This window comes from Sorex fumeus, unplaced genomic scaffold, assembly GCF_029834395.1.
Source record: "Sorex fumeus unplaced genomic scaffold, SorFum_2.1 ptg000006l, whole genome shotgun sequence".
Taxonomy (NCBI): Eukaryota; Metazoa; Chordata; class Mammalia; order Eulipotyphla; family Soricidae; genus Sorex; species Sorex fumeus.
The window spans coordinates 55,235,725-55,256,490 of NW_026606063.1; the positions used below are offsets into that span (position 1 = coordinate 55,235,725).

The following is a 20,766-nucleotide window of genomic DNA, read 5'->3' on the forward strand; positions in this document are numbered from 1 at the left end:
AACCTTTGTATAAGATGAATATATCCCATTTCTTTAAGAGCTACTAGGGTTCTTCAGACATTTTTAGATTTTGTTTGTTATTGTAAATTAACTGTCTCACTGTCTCACTGTCATCCCGTTGCTCATCAGTTTACTCGAGCAGGCACCAGTAAAGTCCCACTTCCGGGAGCTTGGTTTTATAGTCTAGTTCTCACTCTCGGAGAACCCGGTAGGCTACCGAGAGTATCCTGCCCTCCTGCCCGCATGGCAGAGTCTGACAAGCTCCCAGTGCTGTATTCAGTATGCCAAAACCCAGTAACAATGATGGGTCTCATTCCCCTGACCCTGATAGAGCCTCCAATGTGGCACTTGCTAAAATCTAAGGGCTAGGATGAATGGATACGTTACTGGTGCCTGCTCCAGGAAATCGATGAACAACGGGATGACGGTGATACAATGATATATATATATAATTTCCCTGTATGATTTCTTACCTACTGTCTGAACCCCATCAAATATGGTGTGGTGAGTATGGAAAATGGGTAGGGAGTGTCTTATGATGTGTCAAGTGGCTGCCAGCAGGAGGTAGCTTATGGGTGTGACCCCTGGGTTGCTGGAGACTGGGTAAGCGGGCAGAGAATCTCTGCTCCCGGTCTGTTGAGCCCAGAGTCCAAGGTCACAAAGTTCACATTACCTGGGTTCCGTGGGACTTTGTTCATATGTGAGGCTAAGCCTGAGTCTGTGGAAAGCAGCCTGGAGCATGGCGGCAGTTGGGTAGTGGAGGTCGGCTTCCAGGGCTGGATCCCTGGGGGGGAGGGGGGGCTCACCCACCCCCCCTCTGGGGTGCCCCAAATGAAAACAGCCTGGCATGGAGTCTGGTGGCATGGTTATGGGGACCTCATCTTATGCTCCCTTCTGGAGAAGCAGCTGTGAGTTTGTAAATTTAAAACTAAGAAATTTTTCCTTCTTTTTTAGGTGCTTTGTACTGTTACATTTGATTCATTAGAATCTAGTATTAAGTCAGACCGAATTATAACAGCTATAAAGTAAGTTATATTCTAGTACTGATGTTGCACATAAAATTGAAGTTCTTGTGATACATTGTTACTTGTTACTGTTTTAAACCTGTATCTCTATACTTCATTCTTCTATTTACAAAATGGTGATTTCAAAGGATTTTTCTTGTTGTAGTTTGTCTTTTAAGTTATTTATTTATTTATTTATTTATTTATTGCTTTTTGGGAGGTCACACCCAGCAATGCTCAGGAGTTACTCCTGGCTCTGCACTCAGGAATTACTCCCAGTGGTATTCAGAGGACCAGGAATGAGATGTCAGGAATAGAATTCAGGTGGCTGCATACAAGGCAAACACCCTTCCAGCTGTCCTATTACTCCAGCCCCTGTGTTTTAACCCATTTAGTCAAACAAATATTGGCAAGCTCATGGGTTTTTTTTTTTTTTTTTGCTTTTTGCTTTTTGGGTTACACCTGGCGATGCTCAGGGGTCACTTCTGACTCTGTACTCAGAAATCACTCCTGGTGGTGCTCAGGGAACTATATGGGATGTTGGGAATTGAACCCAGGTCAGCCGCATGCAAGGCAAACGCCCTACCCGCTGTACTATCACTCCAGTCCCAAAAGGTCATGAATGTTTGATGGTACATTTTATATATTCTGTCTCTAGAATTATACTTTAAGACAGAGTTCCTAGGTATAGGTTTTTCTGTAATATGCAAGGGAGCAAATATATAGTTGCTGAAAAGAATATAGAGATCCTTGTCTAATCCCAACTCATAATTTGAATTTGTGTATAGAAATACTGGACTTTCTGTGTTGTTAATTGTTGTTAATTATGTTGGTACAATAACATAAATATGTGTTGATTGAATTTTAGGTGATGAGAATATATATTACCAACATTATTGTATCATTGTCCTTGGATTCACAGCCATGGTTCTTCCTTCCTTTGCAACTGAAAGCATTTCTTCCCTTTGTCAGATGAAGAGTCTCAGAAGACTTTTGAATTCAGCCTCCCTTTCATATGTTTATCTAATTAGGACATCTCCAGCAATTTCAGGATAGCATCACCCATTGTTTTTACACCTGTGATAAATAGATCATTCAACTGTATATTTAACTGTGAAGTGTTCCTTGTAATCATATTCCCTTTTTCTAAATCTTTTACCTTCTCTACATTTTAGTTCCTCTTTTGGCCAAAAGTTGTATGCATTGAACTTGACCAGAGCATCGATTTATGTGCGGATCTTAAGTCTATAACCTGCATACGTGAGGGCACATACATCACTCAGTTTTGCTGGCCTTTGGCATCCTCATTTTGTAAAATGCAGGAAAGGTGCTAATTCCTATACCCCTCCCTAAACTGCCAAAATGTATTGTTCTTTAGTCTTAGTAGATGTTTTTTCCCAAGATTACAATTTATAGTCTACATATTCAGCTCTAGCGCTAAATCCTCTGCATAGGAAGTATACCTTTTGTGATTTTGTCTGAAAAGAATATTATTTGTGGGGCTGGAGCGATAGCACAGTGGGTAGGGCTTTTGCCTTGCATGCAGCCAACATGGCCAACACAGGTTCGATTCCCAGCATCCCATATGGTCCCCCGAGCACCGCCAGGAGTAATTCCTGAGTGCATGAGCCAGCAGTAGCCCCTGAGCATCGCCAGGTGTGACCCAAAAAAAGCAAAAAAAAAAAAAAAAAAAGAATATTATTTGCGCTAAGATCCTGTGTGTGTTGGTCTTTTCCTCAATTGTGATAAGTATAGAACCAGAGAAGTAGTGCAAGGGTTTTAAGGTGCTTAAGACCTTGCCTACATACAGCTGATCCAGGTTCAATCCCTAGCACTACATATGTAGTTCCCCGGGAACTGCCAGGAGTGACCCCTGAGTATAGAATAATATGTCAACTGAATATTCACATCTGTCTTCTAAATTCATAAGCACTGTTTTGACCTTCATTTTTCTAATTCTTAACATTTTTTATTTCAGGCTATCTTTCATTAACACCCAGTTGTCTTTTTAAATCCCCTTAATAATTTCATTTATTACTATAAGTAACTTACTTTAATGTGTATTTTTTGTTTGTAGTGGGATAAAAGATAAAAATTTCATGCTGCACTATGAGGTAAGACAACTTTTTCCCATTCCTGAAAGTTAAAATATAGTAGACAGTGTAGTTTTAGTTAGCAAAAACTTGCACTTATTCACAGCTGTGCCTAACACTAGTAGGGCTTTTGAAATATCTCATCTGACAAGTCATTTTATCCATCTAATTCATTTAAATGCTGTTATTTATATACTCAGTTAATAATTTTTAAAAGTCAATGTATTAAATATTAAGTTACTTTATATGAAATTACATAATTGGGCTTGTGATTGAACTTATGCATAGCTGATCTTTTTGTTTGCTGTTTTATTTTGGGCCACAACTGGAGATGCTCAGGGATTTCTCTTGGTTCTGCACTCAGGAATTACTCCTGGCTGTGCTTGGGGGACCATATGGGGTACTGGGAATCGAACCAGGGTCAGCCACGTGTAAGACAGATACCCTACCCTCTGTAATGCCTTACCCTCTATACTATCACTCTGGTGTATATAACCAACTAATTTAATGAACCAAACACAAATATAATACCTATGGTTTTAGTTATTTGAAACATATGCCCAGGAAGACTAATATAAAATAGAATGTTGGTTCACTTTTTAGTGATTCTTGTTGGCTCTCCAGAATCCTAATAACAATTCTGTTAAATCTACTTAAATGATTGGAAAACATTTAAGCTAGAAAATGTTTGCTAGAGAATAACCATAAACTTGGGAATTCTCATAGTTTATATCCTTTATAAATATTCTTTATTAGATAATAACTAAATGCTACAGAAGCCAAAGAGAAATTGTAATTGAGTAAAGCATTTTTTCTCATGAGCTGAAGAACCATGGAACACTTTAAAAGAGGCAACCATGAAAAATGCAACTATAGCTGATTATTAGAGAGGAGGCAGGAGAAGGATAATGAACTTTTGCCTCATCCACCCATTTTTTTTTCAGTATTTATTGTGAAATGGGCCAGAGAATACAACAGGTAAGGCATTTATCTTGCATGCTTACAACCTGGGTTCGATCCCCAGCACGACACATGGTCCCCTGAGCACCAGCAGGATTGATACTTTGAACTCAGAATCAGAAGTAAGCCCTTTAAGCCACAGTGACCTGTGGTTTTGAGTCACAAAACGTGACCCCAAAACAAAAAATATGGATTCTGAAAACCTTACAAGATAAAAGGTGGTACAGTGATTTTATATATCACCACTCAGGTCAAAATTTCTGGAATGTCACACCCAAAACGCCTTCATGGTTTTGGGGTTTTTTTGTTTGTTTTACAATTTCTGTGATTTTGGTATTATTTCTTAGGTATCTCTATATTGCTAGTATATACATCTTTGTTGGGTTTTGTTTTATTCATTATAGTTTCCTCCATATGCAACTAATGAAATTGGCAAAGTAACTGGTGTAAATAGAAGAGAACTTGGGCATGGTAAGTACAAATCTGTAAAATTATATGGTATTCTTAATAATGGATTAGTACACTTTTGATCATTGTTTCTTATTCTAATCTAGGTGCTCTTGCCGAGAAAGCACTGTATCCTGTTATTCCCAAAGATTTTCCTTTCACCATAAGAGTTACATCTGAAGTCCTAGAATCAAATGGTATGGTATTAAAATATGTTTTGGGGAGGACAGGACATGATTCAAGTGGTAGAGTGTATACCTTGCATGTATGAGGTCATGGGTTTTATTGCCAGCACACTGCCTCAAAATAAAGACTTTTATGAACTATGTTTACCCTAGTCAGGGATACACTTGATCCAGGGACATGTAGAACCTTAGATTTAATCCTCGGGGCTCTGTCATGCTCTTAACTTTCAAAAGTAATGGTATTTGTATTATTTTACTGTCTGAGTTCATTGCAGGTGAAAAAAATGCATTTAACTAAGCATAGTGTTGTTTGTTCTTAAATGATAATTTGGCTTGAAAGCAATGTATCAGTTTACTGTAAAGATGTTAAAATAGATTGTTTAGGTTACATGTCTTTATGTTTTATAAACTATAGAGCAAGGCTATTTGAAGATTGTCAAGAATTCTCAAAGATGTAGCTGACACTAATTAAAAAGAATAAAATAAAACAAATTTAAATAAGAGATGTTTATTCGTCAGGTGTAAGTGGACTGTGGATGTGGCCCAGTGCGATAACCAGCACCCTGTATCTTTGCCAGTTAAGCAATGAAAGAGGCACGCTGGTCTTTCTATGAAGTCTTGAAATCAGACTCTCTGTAGCAGTGCTGTTTAATAGAAATTTCTCTCATGATAGAAATTCTATCACTGAGCCACTCATTTGAGAGACTTATTCATTTTAGCTTAAGTAGCCGTGCTAATGGCTATTATATTATGCCATGCAGATCTACACATTTGTGGTTAAGAAAAGATAGTCAACCATGTTTCTTAAATATAATTATAGTTATTAACTATAATTCAGGAAAAAAGGAAAATATTTAGAAATATCTAAATACAGATTTTCCTAAGTGCTTATAAAAGGAAAAAAAAAATATTGGGAGCTAGGGGACCACACCCGGCAGTATTCAGGGCTTACTCCTGGCTCTGCACTGAGGGATCACTCCTCCTAGCATACTCAGGGGATCTTATGTGATGCCAGGAATCAAACCCAGGTCAGCCAAATGCAAGGCAGACACCCTATCCACTGTACTATTGCTCCAGCCCAGAAAGAAAATTTATTATTATTATATTATATGTATTATTATAATTGAATGTGCTAAGGAAATATTAATAGTAAATGTTTTAAAGATCAGTATATTACAGAACAAGTATTTCTTTTTTAATAGGGTCATCTTCTATGGCATCTGCATGTGGTGGAAGTTTAGCATTAATGGATGCAGGTAAAAGAATTATGCTTCAAAACTATTGCTGCTTTGTAGTATCTGATTTGTAGAAAATACAGGATTTCTTTAAAATTGGATTTTGACAGAACTTGAAAAGTCATGTTATAATTACCAAATAAGCCAGAGGCAAAAGAGTTGCATTTGCAGCTTCAGTTACATATATATGTTAAGATTCCTATTAGTGGTTTAGAAGCAGGTAAATCTGTTTAATTGGTCTGGTAAGCCATTTTGCTTGTTTCTTCTAAAGGTGAAAAGGTCTGAAGTTGGTTCCAGTCACTAAAGAAATTATTATTAGGACTCATAACGGAAAGCAACCATGTAGTTAATCTTCCATTTTATACCCATGCATAAAACCATACCTTATAGTAGCATATACAGAATTTTAATAAGACTGCAAATGGTTCAGTATAATCCCTTGATCTAAAACACCAAAAGAAAGCCTCTAAACATCAGTTGGCATGAGTCTCACAACAGGTTTTTCTTTTTTTTGGAGTTTTATTGGGCCACACCAGCAATGCTCAGGACTTACTCCTGGCTTTGCATTCAGGGATCACTCCTGGTGGGTTTGGGGGAGCTTCTCGGGTGCCAACGATCAATCAAACCTGGATCAGCCATGTGGAAGGCAAGTGCGCTACCTGCTGTGCTATTTATTGCTCTGCCCCCTACAATGGATTTTTTAAAAACACCAAAAGGCATCAACGTGTTAAACTTTAAAAAAAAAAAGTCACCAGCAAGGCTATTTAAGAATAAAGAGAAGCCTAAAGACAATCAAGTGTTCTTGTGCAAAATTCTGTGATAGTTTACACAGTCACACTACAGGTATGAAACAAAAGACTACATAACTAAGTATAAAATGAAAGCATGGTTTGAATGTATAATATTATCAAGAAGGAATAAAACTAGGCCAAGTTTACAATCAAAAGAAAGAAGGTAAGAACTGGTGTTCAGTAGGAAACAAGCCACTTGTGGGGGCTTGGGGATAGAGCAGGGAGAGGGCAGTGACTATGGTGGAGGGAAGCCTGTGCTGAAAAGTGGTGAAGTGCTATGTATGAAACCCTGTCAGCAACAGTACTGTAAACTACAATGCAAAAACTTAATTTAAAAAAATAAATAAAATTGGCCTCTCATAGAGACAGACTGTTGGGTGGGAGGCAAAGGGAGGGGCATTAGTGGAGGAAAGTGGACACTAGTGAAGGGATTAGTATTGAAATGTTGTATGTCTGAAGTCCTATTGTGAATAACTTTGTAATTTCATGGTCACTAAATTTAAAAAACAAAAAAAACTTGGACCAAAAGAAAAAAGTACATTTTTAGTTTTGTTCAGTGGAAGGAAAATATGATCTCATCATTAAGATCACAGGTAAAATATTACTTTCATGTTCTTGTATCCATTTAACAAAGCTTTATTCACAACTATATGCTAAGTATTGATCTAAACAGCTGGCAGACACTGGCAAACAAAATAAAAATCCTGTCCTCTTTGAACCTCCATTCATCAGGTTTAATTTTATTGGAAAATATAAAACAAGGCCTGAGAAAGATAAGCTAAAGCAGAAATCTTTAGAGCCATGAAAAAAACCTCATGAATAATGATACGTATTTATAAAAATATAAATTCACATCTCCTTTGATGTGGAGAAATACCATTTTTAGGGGCGAGAGAGAGAGAGTATCATGGATAAGGCGCAAGCCTTGCAACCAAACTGGATTTGATTCTTGGCACCCATTATAGTCCCTGACCCCACCTGGAATGATCCCAGAGCACTGATTATCATGGCTTTTCTTTTTTTTTTTAAACTTTATGGACCACATCCAGCCATACACTCTTCCTGGCCTTCCAAACAAATACCACTTCTATTGAGTGTGTTATTACAAAACATAATACAGGAAGAAGTATTATGCGGTCATTTGAAAGAATAAGGTGGAGCTTTGTGTGGGTTGTATGTCTCTATCCACGATGTTTAATCCAAGGTTAAAAACAAGATGCAGGTAATAAATGCATTTATTGCTTTGATGAATAAAGGGGCTTTCTAAGAATATACAAAATGACTAATAATTTTCAAGGGGAGGTAGACTGAAAGATTGATTTACAAAAATACAGTGGAACATCCCCTTTAACGCAGTGCTGAATCATAAACCAAAGAGGAAAGATTTTTTAAAAGCCCAGAGAAATTCTGCAGATAGAATGAAGAGAAAGTACATTTTACATTTTTGTCAACATAATCACTCCATGAAGGGGGATCGGGAAAAAGCAGAACAAAAAACAAGGGACTCGAACCCTTAACACATTGCAAACATTCAGACCTTCGGGATTAAAATCAAATGGAAAAGAGAGAGCAAAAGAGAAGTATCTTCCATAAAAGCAGGTGGTGGGAGGGAGAGATAGGAGGGAAAATGGGGACATCAGTGGTGGCAGCTGTACACTGGTAAAGGGACTGGTATGGGAACATTGTATGACTGAAGTCCAATCATGAACAACAATATTTCACAGTTATCCAGCTTAAAAAATTAAAATACATGGGAACTTTTCTGAGAAGAAAAAGTCATCAAAAGCAAAAAGGCAAACACTAAAAGCTAAGTTTGCTAATTTTTTTTAAAATTTAAGAAAAAAAATTTTTTTTTTCAAAAACTAAAGGATTTTGCTGAGAATAGAGAAAACTAGGAATTAAATAAGAATCGTTAGATTTATTCTATTGGTTTTTACGTTTGAGAAGAAATTTTTATAATCAGGTGCTATATTAAAACCTCTCCAGTTTAGTTTTGGTGATTGTCAGTTTAGAACATTACTCCTTTACATTCAAATAAATGTTTAAAAGATGATAAATATGTCTTTTAAATGGATGTACATATTGAACACAGATATCTTTTTCTCCATTATAGGGGTTCCGATTTCATCTGCTGTTGCGGGCGTTGCAGTAGGATTAGTCACCAAAAACAATCCAGACAAGGGTGAAATAGAAGATTATCGCTTGCTGACAGATATTCTGGCATGTATATTGACATTTTGAAATATTTAATGGAGAAGATTATATAAACTTTACAAGCATCATCTGCATAGAAGAAGGCTAGTATGCAAGGAATAGAGGTCCTTGTTCTTTTCTCTGCTGCATATTTGCCTTAAATTTTTAGGTTATGAATTAAAAGTAAATAGAACAAGTATCTATAATGCCTCACTTTAGGATGATCCTAAATTAATTTTTATACATTTATGGGGGGAAAGATCTGAAAAAAGTGACTTTGATTAAATGTTTATATCTTAAAAAGTCACAACTTTGAAGCAGTAGTTAATGTAGGTTTAGATGACATGGCATACTTTAAAAACTATGTTTTTTTTTAAATTTCAAAGTACAGTTAACAGTGATCCTGACTGAATTTTTTTCTTGTTCAAAAACTATATCATAATTTGTTCAATTCCTGAAGGGGATTGAAGATTACAACGGTGACATGGATTTCAAGATAGCTGGCACTAATAAGGGAATAACTGCATTACAGGTATTTTTAAACCCATTTTTATAATAATAAAACTATGTTGGGTCAGTATATAATTTTTTGATTTTCCATATCAGGCTGACATTAAATTACCTGGAATACCATTAAAAATTGTAATGGAAGCCATTCAACAAGCCTCAGGTAAGACGAGCCAGTGTGCCTGATTGTCCTTACAACATTGTCTGTGGCAGTAGAGCAATAATTCCCATTAGGCTTATGAATAAGTAGACTTAATTTAAAATACTGCTTTTAAAATGAAATTTGGAATTAGATATGATACATGCTTTCCTTGCATATGACAGACCCAGGTACAGTCCCAAGCACCTCATGTGGTTCCCTGAATCCTGCCTGAGTGTAGAGCCAGGAATAATCCCTTAACACCACCAACTGACTGTCTCCATGATCACTCCCTCCCCCCACTGCCAAGAAAAGATAGGACTAATCAAAATGAAAATTTCAGGGGTGGAGGATAGTTTAGTAGAAGAGCGCTTGCCTCCCATGTGAGACACAAAACTAACTAATTGAACTATTTGGTGTTCAATTCTCAACACCAAAAAATAATTTTTTTTCATAACTTAGATCACGACTATTAAGTTCTGGGGTACATAACTAATCACTAAAGTAAAAGATCAGTGAAAATATGTTCTTATACACTAACTCAAACATAGGATTTATGGGGAAAAGAGTAGAGATTTATCAGGGTAATTGGAATGTGAAGAACTTATATAATTAAACTAAAGAATTTGAATTTGATGCAAGAAATTTAAGAATAAAGAGCTAGCTCAATGGTAAAATGAATGTACAACTGGTATGTATCAGGCCCTAGGTTGAAATGCTGGTAATAGTCCCCCCTTCAAAAAAAAAAGATAGCCTAAGATTGCTGCCATATCTGATTATATTTATGTAGGAATGATTTTTTATTATGTTTCTACTTCTCTAGTGGCAAAGAAGGAGATACTACAAATTATGAACAAAACTATTTCAAAACCTCGAGCATCTAGAAAAGAAAATGGACCAGTTGTAGGTAATATACTATTAATACTTACTTCAGATAAAATAAACCTTAGCATATGAAAGTTTAATGCGGTTTTCAAATGTTTTTTATATGTAAAACAAAAATATAAAATGCTTTTATAGTTAAAATAGTTGGTGGGATAGGTTGTTGTTTTTTGTTTTATTGTAAGATACTATGATTTACAAATAATAGAGTTTCAGGCATACAGTGATTCAATACCAGTACCACCATCAGTGTCAGCTTCCCTCTCCTCCACCAAAGTTTCTAGATTCTCTCCCATCCCACAGGTAGATGGAATAGTTTTAGAGAGCATTTATTTCCCTTTTTTCCTATTTCTTTTTAAAGTGGGATAGTTTTAAATTTTCAGTAACTTTAAAATAATAAAATAAAAAATTTGAGCAGTAACTTTAGTCAAGTGTAAAACTTTTTCTCTTTTACATTGAAATGTCATTTAATATATCTAAACCAGAAATAAAATGTTAAGTGTTCTGGAGTCATGTGCATTTGAATTGTTTGTTTTCATTATATTTATATTTTTATTTGTATTACATTTCAGAAACAGTTCAGGTTCCATTATCAAAACGAGCAAAATTTGTTGGACCAGGTGGATATCATTTAAAAAAACTTCAGGCTGAAACAGGTAAGAGTTGTATGAAGTTTGGGATTTTTTATTTTAAATTAGGTCATGTAAGTTTGCCATTTTATCTCTGATAAGGATTAACATTGACATGTCTTTTTTTTTTCTTTTTTCTTTTTGGGTCACACCCGGTGATGCTCAGGGGTTACTCCTGGCTCATGCACTCAGGAATCAGGGGACCATATGGGGTGCTGGGAATTAAACCTGTGTCGGTCATGTTGGCTGTGTGCAAGGCAAACGCCCTACCCGCTGTGCTATCACTCCAGCCCCATTGACATGTCTTTTAAGTTTTCTAAATGCCTCTTAATAAATTATAAATTAATTAAATCAAATGATTGTCCTTAATTATATTCAAGAAGTATGACCTAGAATTAATCAGGTATGTTTTGTTTTGGTGCCGTGTTATAAACTCAATATTCAGGAAGGCAGTTTATCTTACTATACTAGTTTTCATTCTTACTTACTCTAGGTAATCTACATTGTATAGAAATAGTATTCCTCAATTTGTTTTGTTCTGTTTATGGAAACAATCTTTGGGTTAGCTAGTACTTACCAGCTTTGAGGTTACTGAAGGAGAGGGAGAAGCAGAGTCCCCTCAGCCTGTAGAAATTTCTTCTGCTTGAAAAACTTTAGATTTGCCTCTCATTATCCTTTTGATATTCTAAAAGGGAAAGGGAAAAAGAAGAAAAGGTACAGAAAGGGTTCAAACTAGTTCAGTCTCTACTCAAGACAGCAGAATTGGGGCTGGAGCAGTGGTAGAGTACTTGCCTTGCAGGATGCTGACCTGGCTTTGATCCCAAGCATTCCATATTGTCCCGCAAAACCTACCAGGAATGATTCTTGACTGCAGAGCTGGATCTGTATGGCCCAGTAAAAGAAAAAAGACAGCCACACTAAGCCATCCAAAATTAGAATTTACTTGCTTTTATATCCCACCTTTGATAGTAAATGCTAAGAAGTTCGTTGACTTACTGTTGACTTACTCTAGAACCTACCACATGTTGGACACATATGATGGTGAATAAGTCCCTTCATTCACCAACATATGTGAATATATGAATAATGTTCTAAAGCAGGACTTAAACACATCACAATCTTTCTGTGTTCTCTCTGATCACTCCTTTGTGCTTAAATTTAACTTTTGGACCTAGTCTCCACCAAAGTAAGTACTTTTATCTCAGTTTGTCAAATTATCTTTTTTTAAAGGAGTAACGATTAGTCAGGTGGATGAAGAAACATTTTCTATATTTGCCCCAACACCCAGTGCTATGCATGAAGCAAGAGACTTCATTACTGAAATCTGCAAAGATGATGTAAGTATAGATTTATAGTAGTTACTTTTTATTACTATTTCCTTCATGAACCTGATGGCTTATTTTGTACTTACAGCAAGAGCAGCAGTTGGAATTTGGAGCTGTGTATACTGCCACAATAACCGAAATTAGGTAATATCAAGTAATATGCTGTGCTGGGGTTTTTTACTTTGTTTTTGTTTAGGGAGCCATACCCAGCAGTGCTCTGGGGCTACTCATGCTATCCCAATTTTCAAGGATCATTACTGGCAATTTGGGAATCATTTGGTACCAGGGATCTAGACTGGGCATGCAAAGCATGTGCTCCAGACTGTTGAGCTACATCTCTGGCCCTGCTGTGCTGATTATTATAAATTTATAAGTTCATGTTAGTACTATTTTTATATATCGTTGTATAGAACTTTATGACATGCTTCTATTAAATTGACTTTTTCTAAATAAATTTTTTAATGGATAAATAAAATTTTTCTAAATTTCTAAATTTTTTAAAAATTTTTCTAAATAAAAATTTTTAATCGGTTTCTTTTTAATCAGATCTGCCACTTTAATTTTCCCAGTTCAGCACACAGACCCAAAAGAGACTTCATATTTTTTTTCCTACCCTCCACTTCCCCCATTTGTTTGGGGGCCACACCTGGAAGGAGCTCAGGAGTTGATTCCTGGTGGTGCTCGGGGAACCATATATGATGCTGGGGATTTGAACCAGGGCTCAGACACATGCAAGGCAAGTGCCTTTCCCCCTTACATCCCCAGAAAAATCCACTTTTAAGAAAAAAATTTATCACAGGTACTATGGTTGTTCAAAGCTATTTGAAAAGAATAATAAAAGGTAATGGGATAATTTGTTTACTAACACAGGTGAAAATTAACAGAGTAGGAAAAGCTTAGGAAAATAATATTTTTTAAGTGGTAAGTTAGGTTTTTGTTTTGTTTTGCTTTTTGGGTTACACCCGGCAGTGCACAAGGGTTACTCCTGGCTCTGCACTCAGAAATTATCCCCGGCGGTGCTCAGGGGACCATATGGGATGTTGGGAATCGAACCCGGGTCGGCCGTGCACAAGACAAACGCCCTACCCACTATGCTATTGCTCCAGCCCCAGCATTTTATTCCTTGTGGTTTTAAACTATAAATTTCCCCTTTTCATTTTACAAATAACCCCCACCAAAAAAAAGAATCGAGGAGACTTGCTTAACTCAGCAATCACCATTTCCATAGCAGAAATTTTCATCACTAATGTATCTGCACACCAGAATGGCAGCATAAATGCATGTCATTTCTATCAAAACCTAAGACTTCACAGTCAGGTAGGAGTAGAAAAAATTTAATAAAACATGCTTCCCATTTTCTTAACACTCTTTTAAATTACTACCTAGTTGGTTGGTGATAAATCTACACTACTTTTTTTTACTGGTATTAGGGTTGCACCAAGCAGTGCTCAGGCCCTATCCCTGGCTCTGCACTTAGGAATGATCCTTGGCAAAGTTCAGGGACCATGTGTGGTGCCAAGGATTGAAGCAAGGGAAAACTTTAATCCCTATATTATCTTTCCAGCACTTCTACATTATTTCAAAATATTTAAAGTAATTTAAAATATTTTTGGAAAATACGAAGAGAAATACAGAGAAAAATCCTATATTCTAAAATTCAATATTTACTACAGTCTTCATTTTCATTCTTAAATATTTAAATATAGGATATTATTTCAATTTGAAAAACTAAGTATTCTTGGGGCTGGAGCAATAGCACAGTGGGTAGGGTGTTTGCCTTGGGCTCGGCCGACCTGGGTTTGATTCCCAGAATCCCATATGGTCCCCTGAGCACCGCCAGGGGTAATTCCTGAGCACAGAGCCAGAAGGAACCCCTGTGCTTTGCCAGGTGTGACCCAAAAAGCAAAAAAGAAAAAACTAAGTATTCGTAATACATGGGCTGGAGCGATAGCACAGTGGGTAGAGCGTTTGCCTTGCATGCAGCCAACATGGCCGACCCAAGTTCGATTCCTCCGCCCCTCTCAGAGAGCCCGGCAAGCTAACAAGAGTATCTCGCCCGCATGGCAAAGCCTGGCAAGCTCCCCATGACGTATTCGATATGCCAAACACAGTAACAAGTCTCACAATGTTACTGGGCCCACTCATGCAAATTGATGAACAACGGGAGGACAGTGACAGTGACAGTCAATACATTATTATAAATTTTACATGTTTACATACGTTATAAAAACATGTTCTTGGGGTACCGGAGCAATAGTACAGTTGGTAGGGCACTTCCCTTGCTCACTCCTGACCTAGGTCTGATTCCCGACACCCCAGATTATTTCCCAAACCTCTCCAGGAGTGATCCCTGAGTGCAGAGCCAGGAGTAAGCCCAGAACACAGCTGGGTGGCACCCAAAAAACAAACACCACCCCCCCCCCAAAGAAAAAAGATCATGTTTGGTAGGATTTCCTTTTTTTTTTTTAAACTTGTTCTGTTATGAAAACATTATCATAGTTTGATTATCCGTAGCTATGCAGAGTATTTATTGTTTCAATCAGATTTATTTCTTTTTCTATAGAGACACTGGAGTAATGGTTAAACTATACCCAAATATGACTGCAGTACTTCTTCATAACACACAACTTGATCAGCGGAAGGTAAAAGAAGATTTATTTTTAAAACTGCCTGAAAATAACCGTAGTGAAATGTGATCAGTGTTTATATGTTTTCTCCATGACTTGTATCACCAAAAAAAAAAAGAAGAAAAGAAAAAACTAACAGATGCCATTGACAAAGATTTTACATTGTGTGCTGCTGATAATTTCTCCTTCCATGACAGAATGTGTATTCTGAGGTAGAGTAACATCTAAGGTGGTTACTTCAATTTTAAAATACAGATGTTACCAATAGTAGGTAGCTATAGTCTGTTTCCCAAATTTTCTTGATCAAAATAATTACAAATTTTTTCTTGTAATAAAATCATAGGATGTTTTCCATGTACCTAGATTAGGTCAGAGAGTTAGTACAGTGGGTGAGGAACTTGCCTTGCATGTGGCTAACCAAACCCCACAGGATCCCCAAAGCACCACCAAGAGTGATTCCTGAACACAGAGCCAGGTTAAAGTCCTGAGTACCACCAGGTGTGACCCAAAATAATTTTTCTTTTTAAATCTTATTTATGCTTTAGAGCTCTTAACTTGCATTAAGCTACCCTAGGTTCAATCCCCAATTCCCCCCAGTCCACCAGGAGTGGACATGACAGAACCTTAATATACTTGTATATATCAGTAGAAAAAAACCTCTGATATGAACAACTTTGCAAATCACAGTGTTTTAATAAAAATAAAATTTTGTTAAAAAAGATAAAACTTAACAAAAATGTTTAACAGAAAGAAAACTTTTTTTTTTTTATTTGGTTCTCATCTTGCCAGCGGTCAAATCCAGATGCAGGGCAAGTATTCCATTGCTGAGCTAAATCCCTGCCCCCTCCCCCACCCCCCCAAAAGAAGGGGGTTTTGTATGTTAGTTTGACTTGAGAGTCTCAATTGGTGTGCATCGGGGAGCAGGATGGTAATGGTGATGCATCACCTAATGCCCTTCTGAATAAACAGTGTCTTGGTTTGGGGATTGGGGATTGCTTTCTAGGGGTGCTCAGGGGAATCATGTGGTACCTGGGACTGACCCTTACTTGCTGCATGCAAAGCATGGACTCCATCCAATTAAACTGTGTCTTTAGCAGAGAAAATTGTTGGGTTTTTTGTCTTCTAGTTATTTTTTCATTTCGGGGTCATATCCAGTGGTACTTAGGAATTACTCCTGATTGTATGTTCTGGAGTCATTCCTAGAGAGGTTTGGGAAACTATAATATATAGAGCATAGAATCAAACCAGGGTTGTGGCTAGAGTGGCCACATTCAAGGCAAAGTGTCTTACCTCCCTACACACTTTCTCTGTTCCCTGGTTTGAAGGGAGGGGGGTGTTGAGGGGGTGGGGGGTGGGGTGGGTATGTGTGTTTAGCTCAGCCAAGATACTCTACCACTAGCAAGTTTTTTAAATGCAAGTAAAACCTGTATAGGTTCGAGTGTGGAGAAAAAATGGAGAGCCTTGTATACTGTCATATGAAATGTTAATAGAAATGTAAATTGACAGTTTTTTGGAGAGTGTTTGTGAATGTGCAAGAGTAATTTTGGACCTAGATTGCCATGTGTTAGACCTTTATTCTAATTTTAATACAGAGCCATTGAAATGCTGAAAAATTTACTGTTTCTCAGCTTTTCCTTTTGAAAAATTTGTACCTACAGAATAATAGAAATATATACATGGGTTGGGGGGGCAAAAATTTAGCTTAATTGCCTGAGCATGTGCTTAGTGCATGTGGGAGGCCTGAGTTTGATCCCCATACCACTTAGTCTCCCTGAGAACCCTTGGAAGCTAAATAAATAGCAAACCCACATATATAATATGTACTGAACACCCATATACCTTTCATTTAGAATACCTATTGATAACAGTTGGCAACGTTGGAACTTACATGTTTATTTTGGTTTGGGGACTGCAGCTGGTGATGCTCAAGGGTTATTCCCAGTTTAGTGCATGAAGCCTTCTTGCTACAAAGTATGAGCTTCAGCCCACTGAATTAGACTTCTCGTCCAAAACTAACTAGAATTTATTTATTTATTTATTTATTTTTATGTAGGAGTACTGCTATTTATTCAGCCACTGATTAGCTGATTAAATTGTGCATGAACTCCACTAACTAGAATTTAAAACAATCATCTTTAAAAATAATCATCTTTTTAAAATAATTAATTTTAAAAATAATCATTTTTAGGGTATGGTATTTGATTATGGTGATTACTAAAATGTTACAAAGATCTTATCAGTAATGCAAATATGAAGAGGTAAATGTGTGAGGTACGAAGTGTGAAAAGGCTTATTTTAGATAAAAATATTATAGTTTCGATAGAATTGCAAGAATTAATATGAAGTCAGAGATATTACCTTGGTATGTAAAATTATATTGTGATGCTCAATATAGCTTGTTTCTGTACTTCCTTATTAAAAAATCTTTAACTATATTAATTTTATTGTGATATCAGGATTTATAATATTTTAAATCATTGGAGCGATAGCACAGTGGTAGGACGTTTGCCTTGCGCACAGCAAGCCCAGCTGAGCCAGGTTGGATTCCTCCACCCCTCTCGGAGAACCCGGCAAGCTACCCACAGTATCTCGCCCGCACGGCAAAGCCTGGCAAGCTATCCGTGACGTATTCAATATGCCAAACACAGTAAAACAAGTCTCAAAAAAAAAAAATGGAGACATTACTGGTCCCGCTCCAGCAAATCGATGAACAACGGGAGGACAGTGACAGTGACTTCACTTATTGATGTGAAAAGATGTTCTCAGTATATTACTGAATTTAAAAGTTCAATGTCGGGGCTGGAGAGGTAGCACAGCGAGTAGGGCGTTTGCCTTGCACGCGGCCGACCTGGGTTCGATTCTCAGCATCCCTTATGGTCCCCTGAGCACCTCCAGGAGTAACTCCTGAGTGCAGAGCCAGGAGTAACCCCTGTGCAGAGCCAGGTGTGACCCCCCCCCCCAAAAAAAGTTCAGTGTCTTTTGTGGGGGTTTGAGCAACTTGTCTATGCGTAGGGGTTGCTCCTGGTGGTACTCAGGAGATTGTGCAGTATAGGTGCCAATAACTGAACCAGACCTGGACTCCCACATTCAAATCATGCACTTGAGTCTTTTAAACCATTCCCAGCTGTGATGTGATTAGAGTTTTGTAAGCATATACATAGGGTGCCAAGGATCAAACCTGGGTTGGTCTTGTGCAAGGCAAGTACCTACCCTGTTCATTCCATTGACTTTTATAATGAAATACATCACACTAAAGACACTAGCAGTAGTTTTTTTATAACAAGAATTGTGGATAATTTTTACTTTAACCTAAACATTTCTGTGTTATTTTTAATCTTTATAATTAATCAGAAGAATTAATAAAACTTGTTACTGGGGGAAAATGTATACTAATATGACTATTTGGTAGTTATGTATAACTGATAAATTAAACTTCTCTTTCAGATTAAACACCCCACTGCTCTAGGATTAGAAGTTGGTCAAGAAATTCAGGTACTTTATATTCAAACTTTAGCCTTAAATTGTTCATTGTACTTACTGTACTTGGCATCTGAAATTAAATTTCAAAAAATTAAACTTTTTTGTAATGCAAGATAGCTTTTATTAAAATTTGCAAAGATGGGGGCTGGAGCGATAGCACAGCGGGTAGGGTGTTGCCTTGCACACCGCCGACCCGGGTTCAATTCCCAGCATCCCATATGGTCCTCAGAGCACCGCCAGGAGTAGTTCCTGAGTGCATGAGCCAGGAGTAACCCCTGTGCATTGCTGGGTGTGACCCAAAAAGCAAAAAAAAAAAAAAAAAAAAAAATTTACAAAGATGTGAGAGGAGAGAAAGAGAGGAAGAATCTGTACAAAAGAGAACACAGGCTTCAGAGTAGAAAAAGCAAAGAGACATAGACAGTCAAGCAAGATACATATACAAGGAAGAACACTGACTTGTAGAGCAAGCCAAAGAATTTAAACTACTTTCAACAAATAACTTAATCTAGGGGGCTGGAGTGATAGCACAGTGAAGAAGGAGTTTTCCTTGCACGCAGCCGATCTGGGTTCGATCCTCAGCATTCCATATGGTCCCCTGAGCACCGCCAGGAGTGATTTCCTGAATTAAGAGCCAGGAGTAACCCCTGAGCATCGCTGGGTGCGACCAAAAGAGCTCCGGGAGGTTAAAGTTTTGTTCGAATAATAGTCACCTTCAGAGATTTTTTAAAATACACGAAATTATCGATGGCTATCTAGAATCCATGATAATACCATTATATCTCAAATCCATGACCCTGATAATAAAACTTTGTTGAAGGCCTTGCATGCATCATTGAAGATTTAAGACTTTAATTGCTTTTTCATTGGTTGAGGCAAAAAAACTTTGAGCTTTGGGGAAAAAAAAAATTCTGAGCTTGGGACCAGAAAGATAGTACAGCCTTGCACGCAGTTGATCCCAGTTCAGTCTCTGGCACCCCATATAGTCCCCCCAGGTCCACCAGGAGTGATCCCTGAATGTCAGGAGTCAGCCCTGAGCACTGCTGGGTATAGCACAGAAATAAAAAAAAATGTTTTTGAGCAGACGAAAACCACATTGTTCAGTCCTAGAATTCTGATAATAAAAGTGACTTTTTTTCAAAAAGTGAAAGATGTCACTGCAGTCTGGTGTTTTTGGCCACATCATATTTTCTTCCAATTATACTTAATACCTATAAACTAAGTAACTAAGTCTTCTATTTTATTGTCACTCTGTAGTCCTATTGTCCAAATAACCTCTAGGGTAAGATGTGAGAATTAAGACAAATCTCTATAGAGAGTTGTTTTTATTTTTTATTTCAGCCTCAGAAGGAACCTAACACTGTATTTCCAATAACCTCCAATTTGCAGTAGAGTCCAGGTGACCTAGTTGTAATCCTGTATATCCTGTAATTGGACTTCCAGTATAGATACTTACGTATAGAAAAATAAAAGGCATGGATGAATCTAACAGAAGATTATAAAACGGCCCTGGTCTTATTTTTCTTTACTCACTGCTTAACCAGATTACGTTAGCATATCCCTTCACTTAGAACAAATAGAAACTTTAATCTCCCCCTTATTTGGATGACATTATCTAATATGTCTTTTCATTCAGATGTCAATTGTTGTGTTTTAACTTTCACCTTCTTTCTCTAATACAGGTGAAATACTTTGGACGTGATCCAGCTGATGGAAGAATGAGACTTTCTCGGAAAGTCCTACAATCTCCAGCTACAACTGTTGTCAAAACTCTAAATGACAGAAGTAGCATTGTAGTTGGAGAATCTATTCCACAGTCATCATCTAATTCTTCCCCATGATTTATAAAAGAGAATTCTAAAGTGATGCTCTGTAGGACAAAAGTTCACTAGAGTCTTCTAATATGTAGATTTATATATAATATATATTCTAATCATTTGTATTAAAATACTCATTTTACATGTGTCATTTTTATTTTATTCAAAGGAACCTATACTCTCTTATTTACTTTATAAATCAGTAAATATTATTAAAAGCCCTTTTTACGTGTTAGAAAAGATTACTCTGAGATATCTGAGAAAATTAGAAACATCAGATTTGCTATAATGGATCTCTTCCTACTTTCTCTTTATATATTTTAATGTAAGTTTATTCAAAATGTGCTTGAGCATCACAGCTCAAAAGTGGTACAAAGCCAGAGAGAGAGTACAGTGGGCAAGGTATTTACCTTGGAGCCGAATGACCTAGTTCAATTCCCTGGAACCTCCATGCT

The 20,766-nt window shown here is 37.1% G+C and overlaps 1 protein-coding gene across 1 annotated transcript in view; it reads left to right on the forward strand.

Moving 5' to 3' along the window:
• Positions 1–20,483, forward strand: part of PNPT1 (polyribonucleotide nucleotidyltransferase 1) — a 46,187-nt gene extending 25,704 nt beyond the window's left edge. Inside the window, exons 14-28 of the mRNA XM_056123249.1 lie at positions 955–1,025; positions 3,082–3,118; positions 4,462–4,528; positions 4,612–4,701; positions 5,892–5,945; positions 8,829–8,935; positions 9,369–9,440; positions 9,515–9,578; positions 10,378–10,461; positions 11,009–11,092; positions 12,296–12,402; positions 12,479–12,534; positions 14,954–15,032; positions 18,462–18,509; positions 20,177–20,483. Of these exons, the coding sequence (XP_055979224.1) occupies positions 955–1,025; positions 3,082–3,118; positions 4,462–4,528; positions 4,612–4,701; positions 5,892–5,945; positions 8,829–8,935; positions 9,369–9,440; positions 9,515–9,578; positions 10,378–10,461; positions 11,009–11,092; positions 12,296–12,402; positions 12,479–12,534; positions 14,954–15,032; positions 18,462–18,509; positions 20,177–20,335 (1,179 nt within the window). The 3' untranslated portion in view covers positions 20,336–20,483. The remainder of the gene's footprint in view (positions 1–954; positions 1,026–3,081; positions 3,119–4,461; positions 4,529–4,611; positions 4,702–5,891; positions 5,946–8,828; positions 8,936–9,368; positions 9,441–9,514; positions 9,579–10,377; positions 10,462–11,008; positions 11,093–12,295; positions 12,403–12,478; positions 12,535–14,953; positions 15,033–18,461; positions 18,510–20,176) is intronic.
• The last annotated feature ends 283 nt before the right edge of the window (positions 20,484–20,766 follow it).